At 38.5% G+C, this 23,152-nt stretch overlaps 1 protein-coding gene across 1 annotated transcript in view; it reads right to left on the bottom strand.

Annotated features, from left to right (window-relative positions):
- Window positions 1–23,135, bottom strand: part of LOC127410047 (serine/threonine-protein phosphatase 2A 56 kDa regulatory subunit alpha isoform-like) — a 47,160-nt gene extending 24,025 nt beyond the window's left edge. Inside the window, exons 1-4 of the mRNA XM_051645057.1 lie at window positions 22,517–23,135; window positions 6,208–6,404; window positions 5,272–5,373; window positions 4,893–4,985 (exon numbers count right to left, since the gene is read on the bottom strand). Of these exons, the coding sequence (XP_051501017.1) occupies window positions 4,893–4,985; window positions 5,272–5,373; window positions 6,208–6,404; window positions 22,517–22,673 (549 nt within the window). The 5' untranslated portion in view covers window positions 22,674–23,135. The remainder of the gene's footprint in view (window positions 1–4,892; window positions 4,986–5,271; window positions 5,374–6,207; window positions 6,405–22,516) is intronic.
- Between the last annotated feature and the right edge of the window lie 17 nt (window positions 23,136–23,152).

The raw sequence follows: 23,152 nt of genomic DNA, 5'->3' as shown, positions 1-23,152 counted from the left end.
TTCTACTCTTTGAGAGATTTCCAACAACATATGACACATGGCTATTTGATGAGATTGATGTTATTATTGATTACAATAATATGTACAGTGCAACATTTTTCATAAATGATCAAAACGGAGCACTTCTGATTTGCCTGTCAATTTCAAAGTACTTGTTCAGTTTTGGTCATATTGCCTACATGCATTGTAAAGTACAGCTTCTAAGCTTTCAAACGATACCTATTTTGTGTTGGTCAAGACTGTAGTTATTACTATTGTTATGTGTTTTTTCTCACTGGCTTGACCAGCCTAAAGGGTTAAAAACATGATTGAGCTGATTGCAAGAAAATAAAGGATCTTCAGTAATAAGTGTGTAGGTATGCAGTTCTTCACCAGGAATTCCAGAATGTTTTTTTTTTTTTTAAATGATGAAGATCAAATAACGAAGACTGATGGCTTCAGCAGAAGCACATACCACCAATTAATGACCTCAGAGCTCACGGTATGTATGTCTTTGAAGGTTTATCAGTTATTGTTTTTTTAATTTTAATTTTCTCCCCAATTTGGAATGCCCAATTCCCAATGTGCTCTAAGTCCTCGTGGTGGCGTAGTGACTCGCCTCAATCCGGGTGGCGGAGGACAAATCTCAGTTTCCTCCGCGTCTGAGACCGTCAATCCGCGCATCTTATCACGTGGCTTGTTGAGCGCATTACTGTAGAGACGTAGCGCGTGTGGAGGCTTCACGCTATTCTCCGCTAGAACCACATTATGGCGACTATGAGGAGGTTACCCCATGTGACTCTACCCTCCCTTGCAACCGGGCCAATTTGGTTGCTTAGGAGACCTGGCTGAAGTCACTCAGCACGCCCTGGATTTGAACTTGCGACTCCAGGGGAGGTAATCAGAGTCAATACTTGTTGAGCTACCCAGGCCACTATCAGTTATTGTTAAAAAATCAACTCCCCAATGAAAAAAAAAAAATGTATTTGGGACTAGGGATGTTGCGATTAAACGTTTCACTATTAACAGCGATTAAAATCGTCACGGTTCATTTAATCGTAAGAATTAAGAATCTACGGTGAAAACCCGTGAAACGTTTTATTTACACGTGTCGTGAAATGAACGTGAACTTTCAATTCATGTGAAATTTGGGCAACACACAAACTCCAAAATATAACAGAGGAATTCAATCTACCAGACTTAAAAAAGCTAATTAAATCATCTGTTTGGGAAAATTTGAATGACTAAGGGTTGCTGAAAACGAAGGATGTAAAACATGTAGACAGGAGTCATATAAAGGTACACATCCTACAAATAGGACAAGATGTTACACTTGTCGTCCAACAACCAACTTGTGAGTTTACTATTTTTATCTGTGGTGCTTTTAAAGTGGTGAATTGAGAGATGCAACTTCTACGAACGTTTAAGTGTGCTGACAATTTTAGTCATTATCGGACTTCAAATCGTCTGCTATAAACAATGTTCCCATTATTATGCATAGTCCACAGGTTTATTTATGAAGTGTTGTGGACGGATTAAAGGACAGTATTTTTATGGAGTCTGTTGCTGATTCTTTATGGTAGGATATCTGACAGACAATGGATTGCTTTAATAAACTGTTACAGAAGAAAAAACAGTTGGATGCCGTGAAATGCTTTTAAATGCAAAGTAAGGAATTGCCCTATGACTCCAAGCACTCTGGATACATTCAGGCAAATCATGCTGTGCGTATACACAGTGTTGTGCCCTATACTGCAGTATCTCTTATTATATATTTACTTATTTGTTGAGTATTTATCAGTTTCCCTACTGAAGGGCTGCACTAAGCATCCATATATCCCTATGAAATGCATCCACTAACACGTTCAATTGTGAAATGATATGAATTTTTTCCTCAGTGCTGTTGCATAATAAGAAAATTTGCTAATAATCGTAAAACCGGTTAACCAAAATGTTTTCTCAGATGGTAATCTAACTGTCAAAAACTTGGGATTTTACTTCCGGAACCCGACTGTTGTGCTCAATTGGTAGTGCAAACAAAAGTAGAACTCTTAAGTTGCAGATATTAACACATTCTACGATAATGACTCTTTATTTTTTGTCTTTAACCCCTTGTCATTATGCTTTCTATCCAATGTATTCTTTCCTTCCTGTGGCATAAACAACAGGGCTCGATTTAAAGCAGCCCAGTAAAAGCTCACATCATGGAAACTGTCCCTTACCAACTTCCACACTGAATGTACATTCCAGAGCATTCAGTGCACTCAGGGGAAATGAGCTGGTCGATATGGACATCTGATGGACCAATGCTGTGCACAGGGACAGAGATTGGTTGAGGGAGATCCAAGACTGTAAAACAGCCTAGTCTCTCCCAAGTATATGATATCATATTTCAAAATAACACTTTAGAGCTGAAAATTTCCTAGCTAAAGTGACCAACTGTCAAACTAACTCCAAGAACAATGGAGTTCAGAGCAAATTTTTTGAAGAGGCAGAGATTTGACAATCAACACAACGTCTGGTCCACTCTGCAGTGTATTCTGACCAAGAACCCCCAACATAGACAGGATCAGATGGTCTAACTGATGTATAAAGTGACTAACCACAGTTTGTTTTGTTTTACATGTTGTCTGGGGAGGGACAACTGAAATTGATCGTACTACAATAATAGATAGCTGGAAAAAACATTTAAAAAGTGGCACAGCAGTCTCTGCAATGATTATAAAAAGAACACCAAAGAAATAAGCAGAAAATGTGTGTAGTCTTTGTAATCAGAATTTCTGTCTGTCCAGAAGTGTAACATACTGACAGACAGAAAACTGCAGAATATACAGTTCTGCTCATCAATATCTAGTATATTTTTCTACCAAAATCCTCAAACATAACTCTGAATATCTTTTAAAGATTCAATGCCACAAACCAGGAAAACTTGCAAAATTTGATATATGGTTCTTGATCAGAAGTGCTCATAGACACAATTAGTGAAGTCAAAAGTACCGGTACTTCGGTACCAAGTCGATATTAAAATAAAAAAGATTTTAATATTACCGGTAGTACTGAGCATCGACTAGATTCGGTCCACACACACTGTCTGACAGACAGCAGACACGAGACTGCTTTCAAATGCTTGTGTTCCAATACTCCTTTTAGACAGAAATGGACAATTAATCAAATTTAAATTGTGATATGTCCTAGCGTGATTATTAAATCGCAAATGGATGTGATTTAATTAAATAAATATATAGTCTGCATGTGATGCCGCTGCAAAGTGAATGTGTCAAACGGCACATTTTATGAGCATCGTGCTGGGCTTATTGTAGTGGATGACAAAAGAGAATGCTAATTCAATGTGATGTGCGCAGCACCTACAGACTATATATTTATAAAATTAAATCACAGCATTTTGTGCTTCAATAATCACACTGGGTCATATTAGCAACCAGAGCCTGTCTGAAGGGGGAGCCTTCAAGGTTAGGCAAGGTTTATATGTTATCCGCAAACGGTGACTTACTGTCGTGACACACTAGTTGACTGTTACACTCTCTCCTATGGTAAAAACACAGAGGTTGTTATCTCAGTATAGACGATCTCTGTTACCAACGTCTTATCTGGAAGAGTAAAACTACTGTCAAAACTTTGAACCAGAAATGCCTTCACATCAAAAATAAAAGTTAAATTCAAAATAAAAGCGTGACGCGTGAAATTTTAGAAATAGCGACAGAAATATATTACTAGAAGTTATTATTATTATGTTGAACATCTCTCACAAGCAAGAGTACTGAATAGAAGTTTTCATCAATGTTTTCATTTTAAAGTGAAGCTCTGTTTTGCAGCACTTTATTTGACAAGATAAGACCAATGTTGTGTTTTAGCTTATGTTATGAGGATCTTTATTAAAGCATTTCATGAAAAAATCTATATATATATATTGAAATGAAACGGGGGCCTGGGTAGCTCAGCAAGTAAAGACACTGACTCCCACACCTGGAGTCGCAAGTTCGAATCCAGGGTGTGCTGAGTGACTCCAGTCAGGCTTCCCAAGCAACCAGTTGGCCCAGTTGCTAGGGTGGGTAGGGTCACATTGGGTTAACCTCCTCGTGGTCGCTATAATGTAGTTCTCACTCTCGGTGGGGCACGTGGTGAGTTGTGTGTGGATTCCACGGAGAACAGCATGAGACTCCACACGTGCTATGTCTCCGTGGTAACACGCTCACGTGATAAGATGCGCGGATTGACGGTCTCAGATGCGGAGGCAACTGAGATTCGTCCTCCGCCACCCAGATTGAGGCGAGTCACTATGCCACCACGAGCACTTAGAGAGCATTGGGCATTCCAAATTGGGGAGAAAAGGGGAGAAATCTGTAACTGTTCTCTTTTCATTTGATTGAAGTTTGGATTCAATTGATTAGACACAATATTGATGATGAAATTGAAATTATGAAAGACTGAATTCTAAAAAAAATAAACTGGAAACTGTGGAATTTGGGAAAAAATGTAATGGAATTTATAAAAAATAATTAAACTGATTTCATAAGGTTCAAACTTCAAGCAATGTTTACTTAATTAAGAAACACTTAATTTATCGTGAAATCGTGACGTTTTCTGGTATCGGTCCTGACTATTGAAATTTTGGTATTGTAACAACACTAGACACAATACAAACAAAATCACCAGTTGGCACACACACACACAAAAAGGATTACTAATTGTGAATTTATGTCAGAAATGTGGCCTAGTGGTCAATATGCTCTGACACATTAAGCTGTGACACTCATGGCGATGCGAGTTTGAATCAGTCTTGCAACACTTTTGCCGTCTCTATCCTGATAATTACCAGTTTTATTTCTCTTCACCTCTCAAAAAAGTAGCAAAAGGCCAAAAACTTAGCATTTATTAATACAAAACACATTTACCTGTAGCACAAACTTCTGGTCAATGTAACGTTTGGCAGTACTTGGTTGGAAGTCTGGATTTTCTAGGAACCGAAGGAAAAACTCGTAGACCAACTGCAATAATAGAGAAAAAACCTTACATAGATTAAAAAAAAACAAAAAAAAAAACAATATAAAACTTTATTGTATTTGCCCATCACAAAATGACTGCTGGGCGTTAAAGGACTAAAGCACGATTTATTTCAGTCTTCCAATCAAACTCCTCAGGACTCTTTTGTCCACAACATTTAGTCCTTTTCTGTGCATGAAGTAGTATAAATTAAATATAATAGTCCATAAATAATTACATTGTAAAAATGCAAACAATGCGCCAGGAAAAAAAAACATAAGAGCATCTAACCTGCACGTGGGGCCAGGAGGCTTCTAGGGTGGGTTCGTCTTCTTCTGGGTCAAAGTCTGGGTTTTCACTGGGTGGAAGCGCTCTGAATATATTTGTGCTAACCTGTTAAGAAAAAATATTTATCTTCGCTTTGACTAGATCAAAATTAAAAGATTCTGAAACTTTTAATTATTAATTTAATAAAAGACATGTATCCACTTGTGCAGAAGAAATCCGCTCAATACCGCTCAAAGGGCTACAAGTCTGCTGCTTTATGTGTCTATAAAATGTAAGGTACATACTATTGATTACCACAACATTTAATTTTGACTTACCCCACCTTTTCTTTAAAAAAAGCACAAATCTGGGTTCCAGTGGAGCACTTGTGGAAGTTTTCTGTGTAAAGTTATAGCCAATTTTACAACTTCTTTGCCATGATGATGTAATGTCAACAAACCTTAAAACCCTAAAATGACTGTAAAAATGACAATTTAAACAACTTTCTAGCTCAAATTATACATGAGTTTTAACAGAAGAATTAAAGTGCTTTTATAAAATTATAATCTTTACATTTCTGTCTTTTAACCATCCAAAAATTGGCCCCATTCACTTTCATTGTAAGTGCCTCACTGTAACTTCAATTTGTGCTTTTTTTAAGAAAAGGACAGACGAGTCAATTATTTTTGTGGTAATCAGCATTATGCCACAAATGCTGTCGATTGAGCTCAACTTGTACTGAACCTGGAATATTCCTTTGAATCGACTGGTGTTTTTTGCCAGGCGGAAAATAGAGTTAAACATTTCTCAACTTTCTGACACTCTCACTTGCTCAATCTCACAATCCCCTGTCACTCAGATCCCACAGATAACAAATTGAAAATGCCAGCTCATCTCTGCCCCAGTTGACAAGTATAGTAAATGAACTTTAAGATTGGTTGACATCTCTCCAATGCTGACCATGGTGGTGATCTCAGGATAGACGGGCTCCACTAGCACGCCTCTGTTGGTGGACACATACTCCACGAGTTCACTGAGAGTTGCTCGTTTGATCTCTTTGCTCTTTAGGTCAGTGACGGAGTCCAAGAAGTCGAACAATACACAACACTGCTGTAGTTTCTGCATGAAGAGCTCATGCTGCTCTGTAGAGGACGCATCTGAAACAGTGAAGGGAAAACATTTAATCTTTTACTGTCAATTCATTTACTGCACAGCACTGTAAGTCACTTTGGATAAAAGCGTCTGCCAAATGCATAAATATAAATGTAAACTGGTGGGTTGTGTAGGGCTTTACTAGTTGTTTAGATCAGTGTTACTATCAGAAATAATTAATAATTATTTCTTTAGTTATTAATCAATATTTAAATTAATTAATTGAATCTAACTCATTAAAACCTCATATGGGGCTCCAGTAAATGTAGTGTGCTACGTTTAGGAGCGGGTTTGGTTATTAGCAATAATTAATAATTATCAAAGATAATTATTAATTATTAAAATCAATAGAACATTGATTTTAATCAATGTTAGCTTTTCTAATCCTTTAAATCAACAATTATCAAAGATAATCGTTAATTGTTAACATCGATGAAACATTAATTACAATTAACACTAGCTTATTGATCATTCAAATTCAACAATCATCAAAGATAATTATCAATTATCAAAAATCAACAGAATATTAATAAGAATTAACATTGACAGGGCACCACCCTGGAATTAGGGACTAATAACCAGATAGTAAAACAGTCTCAATATTAGATTGCTTTCTTAGGAAAATCGACATCCGAAGAATATCGATTTTTGGGGAAAAAAAACAATGAATGAAGGCTTGAATCCGAGCACTGACATCCCATCTGCATGACACAGGCGTATGCACAACAAACCAAAACACTTCTCTTTATAATATAAACAAAGTTTATTTATGCAGTAATATCAATTAATAATTAATACAATGCAGTCAATAAACTTCCGACTTACAACTATAAACTAAACAGTGATATGATTAGGTATGGAAATAAAAATAATTCTATAAAACATGAGGGTGTGTGTGAGAGAGCGAGTGTGTATGTGTGTGTGTGTGTGTGTGTGTGTGTGTGTGTGTGTGTGTGTGGTTAGTACGAGAGAGAGAGAGAGAGAATAAAGTGACGGCCCTAAAGCCGATTTCGCGATCGTGGGAGAGAAAGCAGCTGTTAGTTTATCACTCAGAGACACGGTGGACGGCTCGTAAACAGTCCCGCGTTCTTTGACTCTTTAATGGATAACTCAGTTTGCCGGTTTCACCCGCGATGGCGAAAATGCACAACAGTCCAATTTGGTTGGACCACAGTACAGCAAAACAAATTCGTGATAATTAATACCCTGAGTATTAATAATGAGCGGACATGGCGGTCCGTAAACTGTACAAGCAAAAACCTTGAAACACAAGAATAACACACTATAATATTCTATCTCTGCCCAGACGTAAACTTCTTACTTGAATCGCATGAGGACACAGGTAGAATGTGTGTCCCTCCGTCCTTTAACTCCGACCCAGTTCCTTGAGGCTCGTGTGATGACGGGAGGCCGTTTCCTCGCTCTGTTGGCGGGCACGGCTGTTGATTCTCGGCGGGCTGGCGGAGAACTTCAGAAATGTCGACTTGATTGAAGATGGAAGAGAAATCTTTAATCTCTTCACTTCTGTAGGCAAACGGATGAAGATGCGGATTGCTCGGCGGTCTCCTTCGGATCCGTTAGTGTTCGGATGAACACAGAGTAATCTCAACTCGTCCAGCGAGATGGAGATTATATGGCCACAGTAACCACATTTTCATATAATGTGGTTCATTCTCGGTGGGGCGCGTGGTGAGTTGTGCATGGATGCTGCGGTGGATGGCGTGAAGCCTCCAGATGTCTCCGTGGCAATGTGCTCAACAAGCCACGTGATAAGATGCGCGGGTTGACGGTCTCAGACGCGGAGGCAGCTGGGATTCGTCCTCCGCCACCCGGATTGAGGCAAATCACTACGTGACCACGAGGACTTAAAAGCATTGGGAATTGGGCATTCCAAATTGGGTGAAAAAGCCCCCCCCAAATTATAATAATAAATAAATAATTTTTGGTGCACATTCACCTTGCCAACATGGTCAGGTTGCATGACATGCACTTTTCCTCGAAAACCGTAATATTATTACATTTCATTTTCACTTTGTTGGACCAGGATATCTTTGTTTACTTTTGTAGGATAAACATTTTTGCCACTATGTTGAGTCCTGAAGCAAAACCAGTTGAGATCCACTGACCTAAATTGATGCACATACCGCAAACAAGGTAACCGTACACATTTCAATTTGTATTTCCATTGCACTAAATAAACTTTAGTTGATTAAACAACATTTAAAGGAGTCATGTCATGAGAAATCAAATTTTCTTTTATATTTTGACATATAAGAGGTCTTTCTACTATAAAAACATACTGTAAATTTCAGAAAGTAAAACTTAATCCCGAATGCAGTAAAAGCATTTATTGAAACCAAGTTGCAAAACGCCTCGTTCTCTATTTCCGCAACTTTCCAATGAAACTAGGGGACCCATTAATTCATGACTGCCTCTTCAGCAACAACATCAATGCCAACTTTACATCATCGCACCCTTGGCCCTACCAACTGGTGCTCAGTTTGTAAACAGAGAGAGCAGGACAGACAGGCCAAGTGTGGCCTACTAACTATTTCTGAACACTAAAGGGGACCTATTTGGACTATTTTGAATATTTTTGTATATAAACGTACTGGACAGATGTCATTGACCACTGTCATGTATCTCGTGTCACTTTTAAAAGACTCGGTGTCAAGTTACAACTCTGAAAAGGAGACCCCATTTTGTTTCATTCAGCTGCTGCATCTTGTTGTTTCGAGTACAAACGTGTCCTGGCTATTTTTATTTGTTGGTGTATGTAAACATGCACTAGATGGATGTCTTTGACTGTTTTGATGCATTTTAGCGATGTGCGCCTCAGTGAAGTATGATACTGTATGTGCGTGCGTGTTTTTCACCATGCTTTGGACTATGTATGTGTGTTTTTTTTCGGCTCATATTAGCGTGGATTGCTTGTGAAACAGTCATAAAACGATTCAAGCTTTGCAAAGGAACTGTTATTGAAGGATGGGGCAGTTAAAAACACTATTGGACCTGATTGCAAAACCGTGAGTACAATTTTATTCATGAATATTTAAAATAACTCATGACTGGGGCCTGGGTAGCTCAACGAGTAAAGACGCTGACTAGCGCAAGTTCGAATCCAGGGCATACTTAGTGACTCCAGCCAGGTCTCCTAAGTAACCAAATTGGCCCGGTTGCTAGGGAGGGTAGAGTCACATGGGGTAACATCCGCGTAGTTGCTATAATGTGGTTCTCACTCTCGGTGGGGCGCGTGGTGAGTTGTGTGTGGATGCCGCGGAGAATAGCGTGAAGCCTCCACACACGCTATGTCTCTGTGGCAATGCGCTCAACAAGCCACGTGATAAATTGCAGGGATTGACGGTCTCAGATGCGGAGGCAACTGAGATTTGTCCTCCGCCACCCAGATTGAGGCGAGTCACTACGCCACCATGAGGACTTAAGAGCGCACTGGGAATTGGGCATTCCAAATTGGGGAGAAAAGGGGAGGGAAAAAAAATGACTCATGACTGTTTGATAGTTTACGGTGTGAGTGTTAACAGTTGTGCATGAGATGAACAGTTTAATATATTCAGATGCAATGTGTATCCAACGTTATGTGCGTTATGTGTAAACCCTGAAATTTTGTTTTATAATAATGTGGAGCTTTGTTCATTCTCCTCCGACTGAGTTTCAAATATGGCTGTATTTGAGGGAATGCACAATGTTAGCCAATTATAACAGTGGCCATTTACATTGAAGTTTAAAGGATGCGCTGAGGCCAAAACCGAACATCTCAGACAGAGGGCCAAAGACAGGGTGGAAAATGTTAATATATTACTAATATATTATCATATATTATGTCCAATGATTAGGTCCACTGATAACATAATCACTATGTATTTATTATCTCTCAGGGAAGATAATAAAAATAAAAAATAAAAAATAAAAAAAAAAACATTTCCTTGTAGTTTTCAAAATAACATCAACATAAGCAGAAATAACATTCTTAAGTGTTTACAGCATCAGCATCTTATTTCACCAAAACCCACGTCTTTGGTACCCAACTAATTACAATTTAGTTTGCACTAAATGCAGCTAAATGCTTGAATGCACAGGAATGTTTAATTCTACAGTTGGGAGTGTGTCTATTCAAGAAAAACTCCCCAGGAGTAAGAAGGGAAGACATTCAACAGCATGGAGCTTTGAAACAAAGCAGCAGATGTTCTTGCATTACTTGATCTTGTTTTCATTATTTATTTTTTTAAAAAAACATGCAGCTCGATATGGCCAAAAAATGACACTGAAGACTTGATAAGTTACAACAGGCTATCTGTAAATTAGCTGTAATCACATATGCCACATAATGACGTCCAAAAGAGTGACTGGTGCTTATAATCACAATGTAGGTCATTACTACTCGTAACTGACAGCTTATTTCAGTCATTACTAGTAACTGACCAAATGATGGTCAAGTAAAACTGTGAGTTTCTCATAAATGATCAAGAACCCCAAACAACATAAGATACACATTTACAAAGCAAAAAGCAAATGAACTGTTGACAATCTACCAGGAGAAAACAACTTGAAGAAGCTACAACTTTTTTTAAAGGTGGAGAAGAATTCATTCTTGCTTTCGGTTTCTGGCAAAGAAGCAACACAAAAGGGAATTAGTTCAAGCATGGCAAACACCATCTTCCTAGCACCTTAAAACACTACAACCCATTGCATTCCTTCACTGCAGGGCAGAATGATGCGCTTCATTCCATCAGAACATCGTGTCTCACTATTCACTTGTTTCAGTCTCGTACCTTTTCTCTTGTAGCCATATTTATGAATGATCATCAGCAGGGGAAAGCAATGGTGGTGAAACACCCGAGAAATGATATCAAGAAAAATGTCAATCATTGCTTATGATCCATGCCAAGTCACACAATATTTCCAAATTTGCCATTCACAGGCATTTGCATATATTTTATCCACTATTCATCTCTCAATACAATGCGAGTAAGCACTTTTTTCTTGATTATTGTGTTCCAAAATTACAAAATGTAATTTGCAGCAATTTATTTAATGACGGTGTAACAGCAATTACCTGAATATGCAAGCCAATCATAATAAACACACACAAAAGCACCATACTTTTAAGAGGTAAAACCCGTGATATGGCAAATTTGAGTTCAGTGGAATCAGACAATGAAGGTCAAATTTGGTAAGGTTGAAATAGTAGACCTACAATAAAACTGTAAACAAAAAACACAAATGATGACTCAATATTAGGCCTGTCGTGAATATTACATTGCCTGATCGCGATCATTTCATCTAACCGCAATTATTTGAGATAACCCCGATTTGCTATCTGACATCATGATTATTGAGGACTTAGAATTCTAAGAACATTTTACAATCCAAATAAGGGAATTTTAAGCGAATATAGAAATGCCATGAATGCTGCGTCTTTGGAGAAGGATATAGCTGCAGGTTGAGCTCCAAAAAGGGGCAGGAGCTTCAAACTGCCAGCAAAGATATAGCTACAGAGACCCTAACCCTTACTGTGTGTAGAAGTGTCGCCCCCTTTTGGAGTTGGGCCAACCCCACTTCTGGAGTATCTCCTCACCCTTCTGTAGTTTCCGCCCCCGTTTGGAGATCTCCGGGCTGCAGCAATGCCTACTTGCATTTTTGTGTCTTATTTTCCGGTGTTATCGCATTATGCGAGCACTCCAAATGAACTCTGATCATCTCGCCGAGCCGCACCTTGGACTGCACTCAGAGCAGCTTCTGAAGACTGCATGAAGATTGCTAGCTGTGATGTACAAGCGCCATCTGAGGTCCTGCAAAGTTTAGACCAGTATGTTGATAGTGAATGCAAAAGCGCTATGGATTCACTTTAATTTAACATTTGTTTAATTTGTAGTGCAAATGTTCTTGGTTGTTGCGGGTTATACACAGTGTTAATGACATGCAGACACAAAGGAGATGAGCTGCTTACTCTGTTACCAATGATAGATTGGGGGCTGCGCTGTTGAATATGCCTCAAATCCGTCAAGCTTTTCGCACACGTGTTTTGGAGGTGTAAAAACAGGAGAAACGCGAACGGATTACCTCAGATGCAGAAAATTAGAGGAAATTATTCAAGACTGCAAGCTACCGCAAATAATGCGGAGTGCTCTTGAATTTGCATAAATTCTTGCGATCACAAAATCCTGGAGGGACTGTCTGATATATTTTTTACGATCAATCCTCACTTTCACATTCTTCTTTTGTTTTTGGCAATTCGCATTCTTCATGCATAGCACAACCTACTGGGTGAGAAACAGAATAATATTTGAGTCCTTTTTCTTACTATAAATTCTCCTCCCTACCGGAGGAGAATTTATAGTTAAAAAAAAGGACTCAAATATTATTCTGTTTCTCACCCACACCTACCATATTGCTTCTGAAGACATGGATTTAACCACTGGAGTCTTATGGATTACCTTTGTGCTGCCTTTATGTGGTTTTTGGAGCTTCAAAATTTTGGTACCCATTCACTTTTTTCTCATGTTTAGCCTATGGAGCAAATACATGCTTTTTTCCAATTTTCTGTTTGCTGTATTATAGAGCACTGCAGGCCAGTTGAATATATACTGCAGCTAAAATGGTGTGGGTGTGTTGGTATGGATGTCAGAGTGTGTTTTGTATGTGTGTATTGAGAAATTTGTGTGTGTGTGTGTGTGTGTGTGTGTGAGAGAGAGAGAGAGAGAGAGAGAAACAACAGTGGCATTATGTAAACAAACTGGCATTTAAAGGGTTAAAATCCTGAAAATGAATGAATATTTGGTAGTTATGATCAGGACTGATATTGGTTAAAAAATCGAAGTCAGTGAAAGTGGAAATTAATATCAATATATAATATTTTTATGGCAGTTTTTGACACGGACATTTTTGTCCTCTAAGGACCTCTGAGTAACTTTTTTAAATTGATGCACAAGGGTTAAGATTTATGTAAATTTGTATGACAATTAATCATCAATATCAAAGCCCTAAAACAGACAATTAATCGTCAGCCAATTTTTATAATCATGAGAGCCCTAGCATCCTAAAATAGGCTCTTCCTCTGAAGCAAATTCTGATTGCTTGAAATGCATAGACACAACAATATGCAACATTATTAGGATGACACAGAATGAATAGGAAAATTTCGCTTTCTAAATTTCTAAATTGTGGTTTTTAAATGTCTCTTGAATTTAGATGGTTTCATACTCTAGACAGCCAATTCACCTCACAAAACACAATGTTGTCAGAACAAACCATGTTTATTCTAGAATAAGGGCACCTCATGTAACCTGTCCATGATATGCCTAATTCGGTTACCTGCTACAAGTGACGGATGGATTTGTGCCAAAATACTGTAGAGTTTGAATGGGCACACAACCTTTGACGTCAACAACGAAAGAAAATAAGTGTTTTAAATGTTGATAAGCCTATTTTTTTGGCTATCCTAACAATTCCAAAGTTGCATTTTCGCTCTAAAATTTTTACTCCAAAGACAGTTTAGGGTTTGGGTTAGGGGGTCGAGCACAGTTCTCTGAATGCAATGTCTTTAATTTCACACAGACTGTAATATAGACTGTGATATAGATGCGTGTCCTTTTAGTTACCCACATCTATTAAAAGTACTGTGTCCACTAATAATAAATCAACAGTGAGTGCATCATAAGTACCAGCAGAATCTTAAGAGACGTTTAGTGAGTCTGAACTTGGTGTCCTGGCTCGTGACTTAAAAGTTTGCAAACTGACCAGACAAACAGCCCATCGCGAGCGCTCTTCTTGCAAACGTGCACATACGCATGGGAGCTCAAAAGCAGCTGACAAAAAGACTGCGTGTGTGTACTGAATTGATACTGTATTTGGTGTTATCAATACTATAGAAAGAGAGTCATCATTACTTTACAGGGTGGCCCAAAAAAAACAAAAACAGGGACACTATGTTCGATTGCTCATATTTTAAAAATGCAACTGCAACTAGAAATGAACTGTCCTGAAGTTGTGTTCACTCCATGCGCTAGGTGGAACCAGCACAAAACAAACGCACAGATTCCGCAAATAGTCAAGTGAATGTTCAGTGAGCCGGTCCACTCGGCTGCAATGTGAGTACAACAAGATGACTTACTCACTCCATTGACTTTGCAAGAAATACTCCACAAAATAAACTCCAGCCGATTGGCGGAACCAGCACAAAAAAATGCACGCAGATCCTTCAAAGAGTCAAGCGAATGTTCAGCGAGCCGGTCCACTCAGCTGCAAAGTGAGTACAACAAGATGACTTACTCCATTAACTTTGCAAGAGATACTCCACAAAACAAACTCCAGCCAATAGGAGGCATAAGCACAATGAGCATGTAGATTCAACCTAGAAGTTTTAATACCCAAGCACCGGTACTTCTGACGTCACTACAAGATGATAAAAACATCCAGGGCTTTATGGAAAACATTCTTGTCATAAGCACCAATAGCCCAGCCCTTGCGCCACCCATGGTGCTAACCGAACGAAAGTAATGACAATCATTCGGTTTCGGTATTTTAAAAAAAAAGTATTTGAACCAGTTCTGAATAAAAAACGGTTATCGATTGCCAACTCTAACTATGTATCAAAGTACAATGATACCTGTACCATGGTATCGCCCTTATAAATCTTTAGGGATTATACTGGAGTTTACCATATGAGGAAACTAATCTAATGGAAAGAAAATACACTTCTACAGTCATTGTACAAGTCAGGCTTCTAAAAGATCTTTATCAACAGGTACTGGAAGTTTTCTTTCAATTATTTGCTGCTCTTTTTTTGGGCACTAGTTTTTACAGCCTGTCTGTTTCAGGCTTCTGTAAACTTCAATTCAGGATGTTTTTTTCCCCACTCATAGAGGATTTAACAGTGAGAGAACAGCAGTCGAAGCCACTTTCACACAGAGCTGGAGGGGTTCTAACACTGCTGCTCTATTAATACACCTTATGTAACCGATCTGAATGCCACTGTCCCTGTTGTCTTTCCCAGACAGCCCCTTCTTAGACTCGCTGTCTTCGCCACAAAATGGAGCCAAATGACCATAGAGAATCTAGCTCACTTTGAGAACATCAGAAACACATTCATTGATTGCCTCCATTTAATTTGCCCTCATTCACACAAGAGCACACACAGAAAGAGTCATTTAATTTGTTGAGGTTCCCAATAACACTCTGGGGCTGGTGGTTGTCATAGCTACATGGCAGGTCTCTGGAGAGTCATAATGTCAATATTTCTAATATGACTGTAAACATGTTACGCAGCTGTCTCCAGTACAGAAGAACATGCAGATCCTCAGCGTTCCCACTCTGCAAGCCTTTACTCTGCTCAATTCAGTGCTGTAACAGCTGGGCTGACTTGTGCTAAATCTAGATTTTAGCAAATATGTGCAAATATGATGGCCTGTGTAAGCACTGGCGTGCACAGAACGGGGGCAACAGGGGCACGAGTCCCTGCCTCTTTTGTTCCTCTTTTGTTGGGGGTTCCAATCAAAAGTGATCATCCCTATGCCTTACTCACTCCAAAGGGCAGAGTTTTAGAAGTAGGTAGAAGTTGGTACCATCATTGTACCATAGTTCTGACACATTACTGCGGTAGGGTCCTAAATACAGTGGCAAGAAAAAGTATGTGAACCTTTTGGAATTAGCTGGTTTTCTACATTAATTGGTCATAAAATGTGATCTCAACTTCATCAAAGTCACAAGTATAGACAAACACAATGTGCTTAAGCTAACAACACACAAACAATTATAATCTTTCATGTCTTTATTGAACACATCCCATGAAACATTCACAGTGAAACTATATTGGAGGTGTGGGTTAGAGCTACTTTGTCTTTTAAAAGGCACTCAAACATTTTGAGTTTGCTATTCACAAGAAGCATCTGCTGACGTGGACAATGCCTCGCAAAAAAAGAGATCTCAGAAGACCTACGATTAAGAATTGTTGCTTTGCATAAAGCTGGAAAGGGTTACAAAGTTATCTTGAAGAGCTTAGATATTCATCAGTTAGACAAACTGTCTATGAATGGAGATGATTTTGTACTGTGGCTGCTCTACCTAGAAGTGGCCGTTCAGCAAAGATGACTCAAAGGGTACACCGCAGAATGCTCAATGAGGTAAAAAATAACCCTAGAGTGACAGCTAAAGACTTAAATAAATAATTGGAACTGATTAACATCTCTGTTCATGAGTCTACTATATAAGTGGGCTTGGACCACTTGCCATCATCAAGGGGAAAATGAATTCCCAAGTTTATCAAGATATCCTACAGCATAATGTCAGAGCCACATTGCGCCAGCTGAAGCTCAGAAGAAGCTGGGTGATGTAGCAGGACAATAACCCTAAACATCTAAGTAAATCCACAACAGAATGGCTTCATAAAAAGAAAATCCACCTTTTGGAGTGGCCCAGTCAAAGCCCAGACCTTAACCCAATAGAGATGCTGCGAAATGACCTCAAAAGAGCTGTTCATACCAGACATACTAAGAATATGGCTGAACTGAAGCAGTTCTGTAAGGAAGAATGGTCCAAAATTCCTTCTGAACGTTGTGCAGGTCTAATTCGCAGCTCCCGGAAACGCTTAGTTGAGGTTGTTGCTGCCAAAGGAGGATCGACCAGTTATTAAATCCAATAGTTCACTTACTTTTTCCAATAACTGTGAATGTTTAATGGGATGTGTTCAATAAAGACATGAAAGATTATAATTGTTTGTGTGTTGTTAGCTTAAGCACATTGTGTTTGTGTATACTTGTGACTTTGATGAAGATGAGATGATATTTTATGACCAATTAATGCAGAAAACCAGCTAATTCCAAAGGGTTCACATACTTTTTCTTGCCACTGTACTTATTACATAATATAGTAAAATAACATTATATTAATATGAAAGGAAATAAAGCGTACCATAGGAAATGTCAGTTCTATAAAGAGGGTGATGAGGTCAGAGAGGAAGAAGCAGAGAGGACAGGATGAAGTGAGGGAGCAGAGATGAGAAAAAGATTTAAGCACTTTGAAACAATCATTGCAATACCATGATGCTTTTGGAAGCATCTTGCATAGGCATTAAGGAATAGTTCATCCAAAATTAAGCCCAAAAATGGAAATTGTGTCATTATTTACTCACAAAATGAAACAGAATCATACCAAACCAACTTGAATCTCCTTTTGTTTTTGCATAAGAAGGGTGAGTAAATAAAGACAGAACTTACATTTTTGTGTGAACTGTCCCTATAAGTGCCACTTTTTAAGCAAAATATGCAATATAAAAATTTATTTTGGTGTTTTTCAAAACGGAACTTTGCAAAACACTGGATAAAAACTTTTCCACCATTAAACCGGCAAGCATGACCTCAACTAAAGGCTCTGACAAAGGAGATTCTTTTAGCTTCATCTCCCTCCCACTCTCCATGTCTATATTGACTGATTTACAGAACCGACGACCACGTGACTTCAAAAGGCAACAAAATGAGGACAGGAAATATGGGAAACCACATGTTGGACCATGAAATAAAGTTGCTTCCCTTTGATAAGAAGAGGCTTGGAATGGGCAATCATGTTGACGCAATCAGTACTTATAGTGTACAACCAAAAAACGAGTCTGCCTAGTAAAAGGGTCTACTGTAAATGCTTCAATTGGGGGGCTCATCAAAGATGTAAATAGATGACTTTAGCATACGACTAAAGTCAATACAACATGTATAGAGAAAGACATTTGGCAGGGATCAGTGAATTTAATTTATTCTTCAAATGGTGTCATAAGTTGCACTGATTGACTGTGTCTAAAAAGAGTTAGCCACCTACCCAGACAGCATTTTTGGTCATCATAGGGGTGTTCCATGTCAGCTTATATGTATATATACACACACACACACACACACAAGAAAAATAAATAGAATATATAGATATAATTTAATACATTTAAAAAAATATGTTTTATAAAAATGAAAATAAATAACTCAATTAGAAATAAAGACATCATCATACTTTAGAAATTGTTATTAATGTTACTATTTAGGCCTATGAGTTCAGGATATTTTATAATGTCAATATTTCAATATTTCTACTAGAAAGATTTCAAATTCAGACAAAGTATCGAGAAATTTGTTCTAATGAATAAAGTAATATATTTTAATGATACAATTAACTCAGTTTATTAAGGGAGACAAAAACATAAATCCTGCCAAAGGTACTGTACATGTTTACACAAAATAAATGATGCATAAATTGGATATACCAACTCTTTTCCAGCAAACATTTAAAAAAGAAAGAAATTTAGGGATGTATAGACAGGGGATGTTATGCAGTAATTGCCTTTAATTTGCATCATGCCATTTTTTATCAAGACAAACTCCATTCAATAAAAGTTTGGGTATAATTATTTTTCTCTCACCAAAACTAAGGTGTGTTTTAAATATGTTACATATTCTTCTTATTCTTAAGTACACCACTATCATCATCTTTAAACAGGTCCAAACCAAAAACAATACCTCTATTAATCCATTTATCCATGAACAAAGATTTGTTTCGGATTAAAATGTGTTTTGTGTCAGCTGAGTTGTGTATGTGGGTCAACAGGTGTGTTCAAATTGAACTGCACCTTGGCTTGCTGATCGGCGAGATCTGCCGGTTGCAGTCAGGGGAGGAGCTGAAAAGAGAGCCATCAAGCCGGACACTTTGTGCTTTCCGTCATGTGCTGAACCTATATCAGTCACTGCAGGTTGCACAATGTTTGTTTTCTTCATTGCAGACGATGTGGATTTTATAGAAATTCAGATATACAAACGCTTGAATTGTGCATACACCGATCAGCCACAACATTAAAACCACCTGCCTAATATTGTGTAGATCCCCCTCGTGCCGCCAAAACAGTGCCAACCCGCATCTCAGAATGGCATTTTGAGATGAAATTCTGCTCAACACAATTGTACAAAGTGGTTATCTGAGTTACCGTAGACTTTGTCAGTTCAAACCAGTCTGGCCATTCTCTGTTGACCTCTCTCATCAACAAGGTGTTTCCGTCCACAGAACTGCCGCTCACTGGATGTTTTTTGTTTTTGGCACAATTCGGAATAAATTCTAGAGACTGTCGTGTGTGAAAATCCCAGGAGATCAGCAGTTACAGAAATACTCAAACCAGCCCATCTGGCACCAACAATCATCCATGCTATTATCTAATCAGCCAATCGTGTGGCAGCAGTGTAATGTATAAACATCAACCATCAGAAATGGGGAAAAAAATGTGATCTGGATCTGGACCATGGCAGGATTGTTGGTGCCAGATGGGCTGGTTTATGTATTTATGTAACTGCTGATCTGAGAGTTTAGTTGAACTGAAAATGTCAAAATAAACACCTTGGTAATGGCATACAACCATACTATTCTTTTCTGCCATTGACTGATTTGGTAGAAGTTGTAAGGGTAGTATGTGTAGTATGCCATTCCAAACTCAGCTCATGAAATGGAAGTCACCGTTGTGTCTGGTCAATCGTGAATTTGCGGTGTCGTCATCAGAGCTTGTGTAGTTGCTGTGGAGCAACTGCAACGGCTGAGTCAGGCGGCTGCTCTCGAAGCACTTTGATGGTGGAACAGTGGCGGCGGCGACTAAAGTCTGACAAAATTTCTAACCGACATACACTGCTTCAAGTCAGGCGCCGATCGGTCAGCGCAGCACTGCATTAAGTCAAACACACCTAATGATGTAACATTAATTTTTTTCGTCTGGATCCTAAAGTTATTCAAAAATACATAAATTATTTTCACACATAATTACTTGAATATACACCTCTACTATGATGAACATGTTTTCACTTTCTGAATTCAAAGTCATTTTGATATTTTTTCTGGGGCTTAAAGTCATAAATGTTTGTGGTGTTACCATCCGGAGACAGTAAAAATAAATAAAAATAAAGGTCTTATTAAAAGGAGAAATTCTTGAAAAACGAAATGTTGACAGAAGTTTGGAAAAATCTTTTATCATTATTTCTTTTAAAGCATTGAAACTTTTTTTTTTTTTTTTTTAACTTTCGTCCACCATATCAAAGTCAGGTGGTGTAACCAAAGTCCCTTTCTTGGCAAGTCAGTCCATTTGGCGGCCATCTTTTGGAACTATTCCTTTGCAGCTATTTTCTTTGGATACAGGCATAAAATTACAGCTCCTATCTACTTGAATTGGAAAAGATAGAAATCTCCAAAACGTTTAGACAAGATTATGATAAAAGTACATTTTGAAATCGGCAATAAAATCTGACAACGATGGTATCATATTTATGTCATGCTGGTCCAGCTATTGCTCAAGAGTCTTCTCAAGTTGACTGACAGGCTATGTCTGTATCAGAAATGTAATTGGCTTTTTTTTACCTGTAAGGCGGGACTTCCTTTTCTAATGGACACTTTTTACAGACTGTGATGTGTTTCTGCCTTATTTAGCAGCATAAATCTAGCAAGCTTTTTTATATTTGCAATTTTCTTTATAACATTATATTTTGTATTGTATTACCGTGGAATTCGTTTTAAAAAATGAGTCACCACAGATGCGGTGAGGTTTCTAACACTTTTCTTATTGTCATAATCCATCGCTCTCTAACTTTTGCTTCATTTTGAAAGTTGTGGAAACGTAAAAGTAGCATTTTTTATGAGCAAATTTGTAAGCAAAAACTATATTTGTTGTGGTCTCCTATTCACTGCTATCCAAGTTTACCCTGCAGTCATTTACTTCCACGTTCCAAAACCCGGAAGTGTGAAAATGGTCCATACAAGTGCTCTGTCTCAGGCTAAATAGACTCTGGTGTAAACATCGGTGTACCCAACATGCTGGTAACTATTTTGTTTTCACGTGACCCCCCCCCCCACCAAACAAACTAAACATTCAAAAGAGAGGACCCTTTAAAGGTGCAGTCAGCGATTCCGGAGAAACACTGTTGATATTCGAACTCAACTGCCAAAACAAACAAACCCCTCCCTTCGGTGCTCCTTTGGAAGCTCTGCCCCCCAAATTCATGCACGCGAGACACACCAGCTCCAGACACTCACAACTCTCCTGCTACTAAATCTAACATCACAACAACAGAATATATGGGTTCTGTTAAACATAGCAAAATTTATTTTACCTACCCATCGAGAAAAAAAGAGCAACTTCTGCATCCGTCTTCAAGCCTTTTAACTCTCGGAGGTTTCACCACCGCCGAAAAGCCTCGCCAATGTTGAAGCGGCTCCCAGCCCTCGACTTATCATAATCCTTCTTTTTACATATACATTATATATATATATATATATATTCGTCTGACCTTTTTCTCTTGGTCTGTTTCTCAGCCATCTGTACTCCTTCGAATTTAGAAAGTTTACATCAGCCAGATTTGCAGTCGCTCTTCTAATGAATTTCCCTCTCGCTCTGCCCCCACCCCCCATCCTGTGCACTCATAAGAACCACCCCCTGTTGCTGATTGGCTGGAGCAGTGTTTTGTGGATCTGTCGATCCACTTTGTTTTTGTCTTAATTACAGAGCCAGGGCTGTGTACAAATACTAGATTTTTTTTTTTCAGCCCACCCACAGAACGGACAGTTAGCAGACTTTGAGGAGATATTTGCAGAATTTGACAAAAAGTGTATTGGATTACAATTACTGAGTGCACATTTAAACCATCATGAAGTTATTTTTTGTTTGTTTTTTTCTGGTCAAAAGGGGTAACTAGAAAACGTAATATTCGTGACTCAAAAATTGATTACATATAAATAAAAAATAGCTTATCTTTTTTTTTTTTTTTTATGTATGTTACAGTTGTGTACACTTGCGTCTATTCAAGGTGCAAGGTCGTTATTTTAGTAGCCTTTACTTGACGGTTACACCACCTGATATTTTTAAGTCATTTAATCAGTTTTTTGAAGAAAATGTAAAAAATGTATGGAAACCAACATGTATACAAGTATAGCATTTCTACAAACTCCAAACTAGATTTTTTATAAAATATTTATCATCATTGTCACCTCGGACCCGTGCATGTGAGCTGACTCGGCACGCGCCTATTCTGTCTACTAGGTAGGCAGCGGACACGGTTTTGATACACAGACAGTGTCTATTTCCATCCCTTTATCCTCTTACCTTTGAGCTGTGGGAGCGCAGAGATCTCCGGAGCCGCAGGCCTGCTGCTGTTCATCGCAAACTGAGACGAGCCCTGACAAATCCTCTGTCTCTGAGCCTTCCTCACTGATTTCCGCGTGAATCCGTCCACTTTCTCAGACGCAGATATCGCCGACATTTCCAAAGCAGTTCTATCCAATAAACCGAGTTTACAGGGACTAAATGTACATTAAATGCTCTCTAGCCTGAATGACACCCCACTGACCCTGCTGTACAGACCCCATCTAATGCAATGCACTGTCAATCCAGTCCCGTAGATTTGTGTGTAAACATGCTGCATGACCTCGAAACAATCCACAGGTACCATGCGTCTCGATTTTGCTTAAGAAAGAATGTGTAAAAATAGTTAATAGCAGGTTTTATCTTGGTGAAATGTCCAAAAACAACTAAACTTCGTCTACGCAGCACGATAACAACTCAAACTGTGACAATATACACCCGAAACACCGAGTCACGATTTTCCACACGCTTGAAATGGGCTCCATTCATTGCTGATGTAAGAAAAGACTTTAATGCGAATCCGCCGATGCCTTAAAAAAAATTCTCAGATCTGCTGAACTTCATTCAGCCGCTGTTGCGCTTCACTGGGGTCTAAAA

The sequence above is a fragment of the Myxocyprinus asiaticus genome, chromosome 19, assembly GCF_019703515.2.
Source record: "Myxocyprinus asiaticus isolate MX2 ecotype Aquarium Trade chromosome 19, UBuf_Myxa_2, whole genome shotgun sequence".
In the NCBI taxonomy this organism is placed as follows: Eukaryota; Metazoa; Chordata; class Actinopteri; order Cypriniformes; family Catostomidae; genus Myxocyprinus; species Myxocyprinus asiaticus.
The sequence above is the reverse complement of the archived record's forward strand: the minus strand, read 5'-3'. Positions and strand labels throughout refer to the sequence as shown.